Here is a 12,008-nt window from a genome sequence, read left to right on the forward strand (position 1 = left end):
ATCTTGTGCTCACCAGAGTCAGACTCTGGTAAAGCACTTTCCACTCATTGACTCATTTCATTCTCACGTCAACACGACGAGGGAGGTTTTCCTGTTAACTCCATTGGGCAGGTTTGAGGACTGTGGTTCTGAGAGGTTAAGTAAGTTGGCTGAGATCACACAGCTGGCAACAGCAGAGGCCAGGTCGTGCTCAGCTCTGTCCAACCTCTCACTTCACATGTGTCAGGAGCCCTGGCACAGCCTGACCTGAGGTCTCTTGGGAGAGCTGCTCCAAGGCCCCCCCACCCCAACCTGTCCCAGGGGCTCAAGGGCCTCCTACGGTGACTTGACCTTGTGGGGCATCCTTCAGACAGAAGGCCCTTGAGTGAGGCAGCGCTTGTTCGGGCCTCTGTGTGATCCTGGCCCCTCTTACCCCGAGTCTCCCATGAGGACGACAGTGGTTCTTCCCTCACAGAATTGCACACAGCACTGAGATGGTTCATGGCAAGATGGGCAAATGTTCTCTGGCCCTCTGGGCAGGAAAGTCAGATGGCATCCTGAAAAGGAGAGGCCCAGGGTCCCTGAGGTGATAGCCTGGGTCTGTCCTCTGCAGAGGTGACACGGCTGTGAGTAAAGGGCTCTGTGCTCCAGACTCCAGGGCAAAGGAGAAACGGAGGGCTTGCATGTTGAGAAGGGCCATGAGAGAATCCTCATCAGTCCTGGGTGGAAGAGAACAAGGCCAGGACAGTGGGACCTGCTCGGGGCTGGGGAGAGGTGGCTGGGTACTCAGAGGGATGTCTCCTTTCTGAGCAAGGATCCCATACCCATGGGTTTAAAAACCTAGTCCTGCCAGATGTTACCTTTTAATCTCAATACATCCCTTGTCCTTATGAGCCTCAATTTCCTCATCTGTCTAATGGGGACAAGATTGGTGTTTCCTGCAGAAGGGTCCTATGAGGAGGTCATGAGGTCAGTTGTGCTGCTGAAGGCAGCCCTCCAACATGGCGGTGGTGCAGCAGAAGCAGAGTGAGGCTGTCTCTATGTGACCTCAGGTCACCTTCTTGCCCATCTTAGGCCTCAGTGTTCCTATTTTAAGACACGGAAGTGGAGCTGGATAATCCCCAAAATTTCCTTCCAGCTACAGGTCCAGGTCTCTGCTGCCCTGATGGCCCATACCTTGCCTTCCCTGAAATTTCAGTGGAAGAAATGCAATGGGACTCACAGGAGGTGCAGAAATGGCTTTTTATCGCTGGAGGTGGAGGGTGATGAACATAGGATGTCCTGACTGTGAGGAGGAGTATCTAAGAGGTGTCCTTTGACTGGGCTCAGTTGTCACTCCTGGGGATGCTGGCAGCACCGAGGTCCAGAGGGAGACGGTACAGAGATTCAGTCACGTCCCCGGGAACCAATCTGGAAGGAGACCCTGGTGTGAGGCATGGACATCCCGGGTCCCTTACCGGCTCCTATGTTCAGCAAACACGGCTGCAGGGGTACTTCCCCACAAACCCTGAGAGCTCTGAGGCTCGGGGAGGGACTGGCACCTGTGGTTTGGAGTCTTCCTCTGGCACCTGGCACTGACCCCTCCTCATCTCTTCACCATCCCAACCCCTCACCTTAGCAACAATGGCTGAAGTGAAAAGACTGAACAAGGCTCAGAGGAGCCTGGGTTCAGAGCTCAGTACATGATCAGGATCCGGGATCAGACTGAGATACAGGTCAGCGCTCTATCCATGACCAGTGGATAGAGGCTCAGTCAGGACTCATTCAACAACTGGAGTGAAAGCTATGCCTGATTGGGTTCTGGGCTCAGTCAGGGAGAAGAATCAAGTGCAGTCTGAGTGTGTGATTAAGGGTCAGGATTTGGTCTGTGACCAAGATCAGGGCTCAGGTGGCTACTAGAGAAAGAAGAGAAGCCAAGCTTTGCTTCTGCTTCTCCACAGACCCCTGTGTGTGTGTGTGGTGGCGGGGGTGGGGGCGGGGGGTGTATATCCTCTTTCAGTCCAGGGCCCAGCGCCTGGCCCTCACCAGCAGGCAGGCATCAGAGATTTTCCTCATCAGTGCTCTTTACTTTGTCTCTGGGATTTCATACAGTTCATCTGAAAGAACAAATCAATAGCAGTTCTCAGGTTGTAGCACTGGAAGCTGAATAGAAATCAGACACTAAAGGCTGAAACCATCCAGTGGGTCAGACTTGAAAGCCATGGACCTCTTACATGTCACTCCATCTCTCTCAGGCTCAGTTACTTCATTCATAAAATGGGTATGATGACATTACCCATCCCCCTGGGGTCATTCCAAGAATCCAGTGAGATAGTATATAAGAAGCACAGAGTGATGGCCCAGTGAACTGGGTCTGTGGCTATTTTCTAGAAAAACTGCCTCCAGGACCCTGACACTGTTACTCACCCCACTTCTGTTGCCCCACAGCCCTCGCAACCCCAGTCTTGCCAGGGACCCAGGTCAAGAAGAGCTTCCAGGGGTTGGAGGTGAAGCCATAGTTCCTCATAAGAAATAAAAGGTGAGGGGCGATGTTGATTAACAATGCCTACTTGATATGAAGCTCTTTCTGCTTTTTCTTTAAATCCACTCATCAGCTCAGCAGTGTTAACAATTTCCTTTCACTTGGGAGGAACCCAAGGCTCAGAGAGGTGGAGGCACTTGACCTCCACCCAACAGTTGCTAAGAAAACATTCAGGATTTGAACCCAGATCTGGCCAGTCCTCTTTCTCACATCATTCTGGGCAGCAGGTTCTGCCAGTGTGACAAAGGAGGGATAGAAGCTCTCAGAGGCCCAAGAGGCCATCGGTCTGCAAGGAGGCCTCCGGCCACACTTTCCTGACTTACTCACTACAAAGGGTCCTCAACTTCTCCAGGGTGCCCTGACAAGACCTCCTGGTGCAGCAGGCATAGAGCAGCGTGCCCTCCCCTGTAAGGATGCATAGGGTGCCCCCTCACCACTTCCCCAGGCTGTGACTTACCGATGCGGTTCTTAACATGCTTCGCATCCAGGCTTTCAAGGAAACTGCGGACTAGCGGGCACAGCTGAGGGTCACAAGGAGCCAAGGAAAGAGAGAGAGACACAGAAATGCAGGGAGGGAAGGAAAGAGAGAGGTTGGGAGGTGAGGAGAGAGAGGAGAGACAGAGAAGGAAGAGGACTGGTTATTACCTGCTGTGAGCACCCTGCCCCACACCCACAGAGATGCTCAGTACTGGGGGCCCTAGAACTTCTGACCCTTAGGATTCTAGAGCAGTGGAAACCTAGAAGGCCCAAACCTGAGAACCAGAGGACACTGGGATTCTAAAACCTCAGAACATTAGAAATCTAGAATCTTGAAGAATCTAGATTTTTAACATTCCAGAACACTATGCCCTTAGAAATCTTGACATCGGGACTCTGAAACTTTGTAGAGTTAAATGGGGCCCTAGGAATGATAGAGAAATGGTTTTGTGTTTTTCACACTTTTGTGTGCCTACAATTCCCCGAGGATGTTGTTAAAATACAAATTACTGAGCAGCAGGTCTGGGATATGATCTTAGTCTGCATTTCTCATGAGTGTCATGAGGTCAGTGCTGCTGGTATGAGGACCACACTATGAGCATGACTCAAGTGCAGTAAATCACAGAACAACATGGAGGACTTCTTTTTTTTAATAAAGCCAGATTCCCAGCCCCCTTCCAGAGTTGACTGATATAGAATCTTTGGAATTTTGGGCACATGGTATATAAGTGGTTTTTTTCATGTGATGCACATGAATCTGAACTATGGTATGTACAGTATTTTTTTAATTTAAATGAATTAAAATTATGTTGAATGAAGAAAAGTATTAGCTAAAAGGCCTACTGGCAGTCCATGTGTATGGCAAATGGTTTAAGTGTGGGACCCAGTGATTTCAGCTCCAGTCAGGCCCCTGCTCACCTCCTCTCCAGGCCAGGCTAAGTGAAGGAGGGCAGGTAGCAACTGATTGCCCCAAGGAAGTTGGCCCCTCAGAAAAGAAGGTGTCCAGAGAGTACAGTCCAGCCAGGGAAAGTCACACCTGCCCCCACTAGGCCTGGTTCTGCACCCCAGGAGTGGGGGACTCACCTCATAATGCGTTACCAGGGACAACGCCTCATTCATGAGATTGACTGCAAAGTCCACAACCTCGTTGAGCAGTCCAATGCGCCTGGAGAAGAGAGGACACTGATAAAGGTCGGCCAAGCAAGAGCAGTGGGAAGAGGGCAGAAGAAGGTGAAACACCTTGAAGCCAGGTGACTTGGGCCTCTACCTAGGGGGACCATCACTTAGAACCCCATGGTTGACCAGCAGCTCAACCCAATAACTCATGATAGTCTCATCACAACCCTGAGACCTCACTGATCCAACCATCCATTCTATCCATCCTCCATTCTTCCATCCAACCATCCATCCATTCTTCTATCCATCTATCCATTCTTCTCCCCATCCATCCATCCATTCTTCCATCCATCCGTGCATCTAGTCATCCATTCATTCATTAATACATAGTTAGAGACCACCAACTATGTGCTCAAAGCAAGACTGACTGGTGACACAGTGATGAGCAAAGCACAAGCAACTCCTAATGTGGTACCTGAATACTGGGTTGGATAAAAGTTTTGTTTGGAGTTTCCAGCAAGAGCTAATGGAAAAACCCAAAAGACTTTTTGGCCAATCCAGTAGTATCACGTTTTCCTAAGGCTGACTCCTTCCCACCTTCAGTTCTCGGCGTAACTGTCACCTCCTCAGGGCAGCCTTTGTGACTGCTTGCCCAAGGGAAGGCTTCTGTCATAGCACCCTGTTAGGTGTGCTGTTCTGCCTGGGGATGATGGCAATCGAACATTTTCCATGTGGGTTTTTTACTACTGGACTGAATGCTCCCCTGTCTGTCATTCCCTCCAGAGACTAAGCTCCATGAGAACAAGCACCTTGCCAGCAGTCACCAGTACTTTCTCCTGAGCTCAGAATGGTGCCTGCCTGTATGGAGCAGCTGCTCCACACGTTTTTGGCTGAGGGAATAAATGAAGTAAACATACGATTGAATATTTAAAGACAACTTGTGACAAGTATTGAGAAGGCTGAGAGTAGACTCTTATGAGAGAAAAGAAGAGGAAGCTTGTTTTAGACCCTAAATGATGAGACAAACATGAAAATGGAATGCAGGAAAGGTGTCCTAGGTGCCTGAGCAGCCCAAGCACAGGTTCTGAGTGGAAGGAGTTTGTCTGAGGCTCAGAGCAAAAGCTAGCGGGTCTAGGGCAGAGTGGGCAAGGTGTGGATCCAAATCAGGTAGAGCCTAGATGACCCTGGCAGGGTCTGAGATTCCACCTAAAGTGGAGAGAAAAGTCTCCAGAGGGTTTGGAGCAGCAGAGTGGAATGCCATTTACAGATACGGACACTGAGACCCGGAAGGCAGGATGGTTTCCCTGGCGCTATAGGCTAGGCAGTGTCCAGTAGAGCTCAGGCATTTGGACTTACATCTCAGTCTTTCCATGTGCCAGTAGTCTGCAGACCTGTTCTATCTTTTCTTTTGGGGGTCTGTAGGCAAAGCTGTGATCAGATGCCTTGTTGGGGAGGATGAACTGACCTCTGCACATGACTCAGTTTCATTCCTTTCCAAGGACAACCTGCCCCAGCCTTCAGCTTCCAGACTAGTTCTCTCCCAGCCAGGACCAGGATCAGCCTTTCTCCTTCCACCCTCTTCCTGGGACTAAACATCTTTTTTCAAGCACACAGTTTAAGATGTAGATTTGGTGGGTTATCAGAGATCAGTGATTTAAATGGAGAGGGCTCAGTTTTCAAGATGTCATTTTTAGGAAATTTCCAGTGGGAGGAGGATGACTTGGGGACAATCTGAAATTAGAGCCCATAGCAGGTATTTACTATTCCTCTTGCCCTCTCCTAACAAGAGGCAGGAAAGTAAACACAGTGAATTATTATTATTATTATTATTATTATTATTATTGAGGGACACTATGTAATACGAGACCGGTCAGTTCTTCGAGTAGACATAACAATGTTAAATGTGCATGCATCTAACAACAGAACTTCAAAAAACATGAAGCTAAAACAGGTAAAGCTGAAAGGTGAAATACAGCAATTCACAGGTATGGTTGGAGAGATCAACACTCCAGTCTCAGTAAGGGGACAAACAAAGAGACTGAAAGTCAGCATGGATATTATTATTACTGAGAGCTTAGTATGTGCCAGGCTGTATGGTAAACACTTCCATTTTCTCATTTAGCTAACACAGTTGCCTATGAGTTAGGTGTTTTTACCATCTTTCATTTACAGATGTGGAAACTGAAGCATCTAGATGCTAAATTGATTACAAAATCACAAGTTAGTGGCAAAGCTAACTTGATTCCAAAGTCTAACCTCTTTTTTTCATATTCTGCTCCTTCCCAGGTAAGGAATAGGGCTGAGATGACGAGTCCCAGCTCCTCCGACGCCCCCTCTCTGCTGAGATGTGTGCACCTGGCCTGCCCAGCACGCTGAGAGAGATGATGTGTTGATCGCTCCTGCATTCTTCCACGACCACGGTGGAGACTTCAGTCTCTTCATCAGTTTCAACGCTGACACTATACTGGAGGACCAAGTTGAGGGCCAAGTCGACAATCTCACCCAACACAAGCCTGCAGGGAAATAGGTTCACAGTGAACAGAGGTGGAGAAGACTCTTCACATTGCCCACTTTAGTCTCTCTCTTGTGTGGACATTATATGGGGTGTCTATTGACAAGGACAAGCCTGGTGTGCTGTGGTCCATGGGGTCACAAAGAGTTGAATAGGACTTAGGTGATGAACAACAAATGGACAATGTCAATAATACCTGTATTCTTTATGGAATTTACATTCTTACATTAGGAATTTCTTCTCCTGGCCCCAAGGGTTTGGCTCATGTGAAATTTATATAGAGTATCACACCAATGATTAAAATAAAAATGAGTTAACATTTCCTAAGAAAATACTATGTTAGGTATTTCCAAAAAGTTATTTTACCTGGATTAATCCATTTAATCTCTACAGCAATACCATTTCTAAAAGTACTATCACTATCTCTATTTTCAGAATGAGGAAACATGTGGTATAGAGAATTTAAGTAACTATCTCAGGATCTCATAACTAATGAATGATGAAGTCATAGTGCACTTTAATTTATAAAGACTCCTACACGTCCTACATTTCCTATCTCTCTGTATCTTCAAAGTAATTAAAAGACCTAGAAATTTTATTTTCCATATAATTTCCACATGCTCTTCATTACATACTATACACTGCTATATGGCCTATACTGGTCACTGCCATTTAATGAGAATCTTGAGAGACAAAATGATGCTGGGGTAAACTTTGCCAAAGAGTTATAAGTGATCATGTCTTCTCAATTCTCAAGTTTTATAATTAGAAAAGTGTTAAGATTTTGAAAATGTATTTCATGGGGGGATTTTTTAAAAGAGATTTGGTTATAGGAAAAGTCTGTTAGAACATTTTAAAGGTTAGGATTCTAGACTTGCAAAGACCATCTTATTTTATAGATTGAGAGACTAAGGTAGCAGGGTAGAAATTGCCTGATTTCAAATTGGGGATCTGTCGGTGCAGCCATACGGTGCACTGCCACTCCCAAACGTCAAGTTCCAAGACATACTCACAGGTTCACGTTGACTTCAGCAGTGATGGGGATTTTCACTATAGCACCTTTGCCATCAGGAGTCTCTTCGAATGTGCCATCCAGGATGTGCAGGTTACTGAGTTTCACCCTGTGCAAAAACCACAATTCACCCTGTCATTCCTCTTGACAGCCATTGCTGGGCTCTTGTCTATGCCAGCGTTGTGCTGAGCATTTGAGCCTCATAGACCTTGCCTTTTGTCTCATGAGAGTCCTGCTCAGGGGTTGGATTCTCTCCTCTGGATGGCATGGCAGACTGACGATCAGACAGCTGTGATTTCCCTCAAGACTCCAAGGGTAAATATGTGTCGGAGTCAGAATTTGTTCTTTTTTATTAGATTGATATCTAGTTGCTTTACAATGTTATGCTAGGTTCAGGTGTGGGGCTTCCACGGTGGCTCAGAGGGTAAAGAATCTGCCTGCCATGCAGGCGACCTGGGTTTGATCCCTGGTTTGGAAAGATCCCTAGAGAAGGAAATGGCAACCCACTCCAGTATTCTTGCCTAGAGATTTCATGGACAGAGGAGCCTGGTGGGCTATAGTCTGTGGGGTCACAAAGAGTCAGACACGACTGAGTGACTAACACTTTCACTTTTCATTAGGTTCAGGCATACAACAAAGTGATTCAGATATAGATATATAGAGATATAGATGTATTTTTATTTCAAATTCTTTTCCCTTATAAGTTATTACAAAATATTGAGTATAGTTCCCTGTGCCATATACTAGGTCCTTGTTGGTTGTCTATTGTATATATAGTAGTGTGTATATATTTATGCCAAACTCCTAATTTAGCCTCCACACTGTTTCCCTTTTGGTAACTGTGAATTTTTTTTCTTTTAATTTTTTATGAACATGAGTCTTTTTGTATAAGTTTTTATTATCATATTTTAGATTCTATGTATTAGTGGTATCTATGATATTTGTCTTTCTCTCTCTGACCTACTTCATTTAGTATGATTGTCTCTACATTAATTTGGTTATTGCTGCAAACAACATTATTTCATTCCTTTTTATGCAGATCTAGAATTAGAACCTGAAGCTGCTTGATTCCCAGACTTCACGTGTGGGCCACCTACATGGTGTGAATTCTAGTTTCCTTTCTCCTGAGACCATTCATACTTTTAAATTCAGTTGTATTCAGAGAAGAAAAGTCTTATTCTTGGGGAAAGGGAATTTAGGCACCAGCAAACAGGTAGAGGAAGAGTGAAGAGAACCTTCATCCTGACCCTGATATCAGAGAAGAGAAAGTCTAAACCCATAAGATACCTGGACAGCCCCCACAGCCCTCTAATTTTCCCAAGCTCTGGTGGAGTTGGCCTCAGACCACTTCTGCTCTGTAAGAACACACAAGTTTATTCATCTTCCCTGGCGGCTCAGTTGGTAAAGAATCTGCCTGGAATGTGGGAGACCTGGGTTCAATCCCTGGGTTGGGAAGATCCTCTGGAAGAGGGCATGGCAACCCTCTCCAGTACTCTTGCCTGGAGAATCCCCATGGACAGAGGAGGCTGGCAGGCTACAGGCCATGGGGTTGCAAAAAGTCGACAGGACAAGCGACTAAGCACAGAACAGCACTGCACTCTAAGAGGAACCCTCTGTCTACTTGAGTGACTCAACCAACTATGGGCTTCCCTGGTGGCTGAGCTTGTAAAGAATCCGCCTACAATGAGGGAGATCTGGGTTCAATCCCTGTGTTAGGAAGATCCCCTGGAGAATGGAATGGCAGCACACTCCAGTATTCTGGCCTGGAGAATTCCATGACCTGCATAGTCAATGGGGTCACAAAGAGTTGGACATGACTGAGCAAATTTCACTGTGTAGATCACAACAAACTGTGGAAAATTCTTCAAGAGATGGGAATACCAGACCACCTGACCTGCCCCCTGAGAAATCTGTATGCAGGTCAAGAAAAAACAGAACCAGACATGGAACAACAGACTGGTTCCAAATTGGGACAGGAGTACGTCAAGACTGTATACTGTCACCCTGGGTATTTAACTCATATGCAGAGTACATCATTTGAAATGCTGGGCTGGAAGAAGTACAAGTTGGAATCAAGATTGCCGGGAGAAATATCAATAACCTCAGATATGCAGATAAGAGCACCCTTATGGCAGAAAGCGAAGAAGAACTAAAGAGCTTCTTGATGAAAGTGAAAGAAGAGAGTGAAAAAGCTGGCTTAAAACTCAACATTCAAAAAATTAAAATCATGGTATCTGGTCCCATCACTTCTTGGTAAATAGAAGGGGAAACAATGGAAACAGTGACAGACTTCATTTTTTGGTCTCCAAAATCGCTGCAGATGGTGACTGCAGCCATGAAATTAAAAGACGCATGCACCTTGGAAGAAAAGCTATGACCAACCTAGACAGCATATTAAAAAGCAGAGACATTATTAGTTTGCTGACAAAGGTTCATCTGGTCAAAGCTGTGGCTTTTCCAGTAGTCATGTATGGGTGTGAGAGTTGGACTATAAAGAAAGCTGAGCACTCTTAAGAATTGATAGTTTTGTACTGTGGTGTTGGAGATGACTCTTAAGAGTCCCTTGGACTGCAAGAAGATTAAACCACTCCATCCTAAAGGAAATGAGTCCTGAATATTCATTGGAAGGACTGATACTGAAGCTGAAACTCCAATACTTTTGCCACCTGAGGCAAAGAACTGACTCCGTGGAAAAGACCCTAAGGCTGGTAGATTGAAAGCACAAGGAAAAGGGGATGACAGAGGATGAAATGGTGAGATGGCATCACTGACTCGATGGACATGAGTCTGAGCAAGTTCCTGGAGTTGGTGATGGACAGGGAAGCCCTGGCGTGCTGCAGTCCATGGGGTTGCAAAGAGTCGGATACGACTGAGTGACTAAACAGAACTGAGAGCCTTTCACTTTCACTTTTTGTCTTTGATATTAAACTTATGTCCCCAAAGAGATGTATTCTCTTTTCTGGGAACAAAACTCTCCAAATGAAGCATCAACTCACCCCGTAAGCCTCTCCACTACTTCAAAAATTCCAGAAATGAGTTGTTCCAACAAGTTCTTAGCTTCCTCAGTCTTCTCCAGGTCCTCCTCAGCAGTCTTCAATTACCACAAGATAGCTGCAAAAACAATCTCCACTTAGTGTGGTACACAACTTATGAAGCAGCTCCTACGCACCAGGTACTAAATGAGAATATTTGCCTATGTTATTTCATTTAATCTTTGCAACAACTGCATAAAGTAGGTATTATTAATATCTGTACTTTCAGATGAGGAAATTAAAGATCAAGAGTTTTAGGAATTGATCAAAGTCACACAGCTAGGAGACCTTGTTCTTTTTATGCTGACTTCATGCTAATACATATTCATTATTCATCAACAAAGCAATCAACCCACTGAGCAGTCAATAGGTACTGATTGCACATCAGCTTCTAGTAGTGAAGCACTAATGGGCTGCTCATACAAGCAAAATAAATGTAGAATAAAATAAGAAATGGAAAATCTAGAATCAGAGAAAGTATGCAGATTGTCAAATAGGAGTCTCTGAATGTCAGATTTGCATAAGGCTGAGAAAAGGATTAACTAATAGAAGAGAACAAGAACAGAGAATCCTAATGAACAGAGGAAAGAGGGATTTGATAGAGGAAGTGACAAGGCAGATATAGAATGGCACATCTGAAAGGTATTAAGAAAATATGTGTAGAAAATAATTCAAATGAGAAACAACAAGGCAACAACTCGCTCAAAGAAGAAGAAAAGGCTGCAAGAAAATCAAAGTACTGCAACGTGGCTCTGCAATGGACAGTACCTAGTTATAATGATGCAGCAATGGAAACTACATCTGGTCTTGGAACTTACTAGGCAACTCGGATGCAGACACCTCTGCTTCTGTGTTCAGAAGCATTGCTGTTTTACCAGCAATGAAATTGGAAAGTAGGTCCCTCCTATATCTATGAGATTGCCTAAGCCCTGGCAAGGTTTGAAGGGCAGTCCTTTACAGAAGTTAGCTTTTCCTACAAAGAATGTTTAGCAATGTCCTAGTAACATTTCCAAAAAGTGAAAGGACCAAGGTCCTTCAAGAAATTAGAATGACAAGGAAATATGATTCACTAGAAGGGTAGGTAAATTTAAAGCTACCTAGGCTAGGTAAAATTCTTTTCCAGTTGGTTAATACAAATTACTAAGTAAATTGGGTAACCCAACAGAAGAATATGCTACAAATATAAATTAAATATTTAAATTACAATACATAAATGGCTAATAAATATGAAAAAGATGAGTGGATGCTTTCATAATTAGAGAAATGCTGTGATGAATTATAACCTTTCATCTGTGAGAGTGGAAAAAATCTCAGTTGTCCAAACCAGTGCTGTCAAGAGAGTAGAAAAAGATACTCTCA

At 45.0% G+C, this 12,008-nt stretch overlaps 1 protein-coding gene across 1 annotated transcript; it reads right to left on the bottom strand.

The window, feature by feature from the left end:
* Positions 1-1,304: 1,304 nt before the first annotated feature.
* On the bottom strand, positions 1,305-11,513 carry LOC133044289 (short palate, lung and nasal epithelium carcinoma-associated protein 2A-like). The gene is made up of 7 exons (XM_061125687.1): positions 11,490-11,513; positions 10,614-10,708; positions 7,619-7,726; positions 6,454-6,606; positions 4,061-4,142; positions 2,958-3,021; positions 1,305-1,402 (listed from the first exon to the last, which is right to left on the bottom strand). The coding sequence occupies exons 1-7, from the start codon at positions 11,511-11,513 to the stop codon at positions 1,305-1,307; spliced, it is 624 nt and encodes a 207-aa protein (XP_060981670.1).
* Positions 11,514-12,008: the final 495 nt, after the last annotated feature.

The sequence above is a fragment of the Dama dama genome, chromosome 23 (assembly GCF_033118175.1).
Source record: "Dama dama isolate Ldn47 chromosome 23, ASM3311817v1, whole genome shotgun sequence".
In the NCBI taxonomy this organism is placed as follows: domain Eukaryota; kingdom Metazoa; phylum Chordata; class Mammalia; order Artiodactyla; family Cervidae; genus Dama; species Dama dama.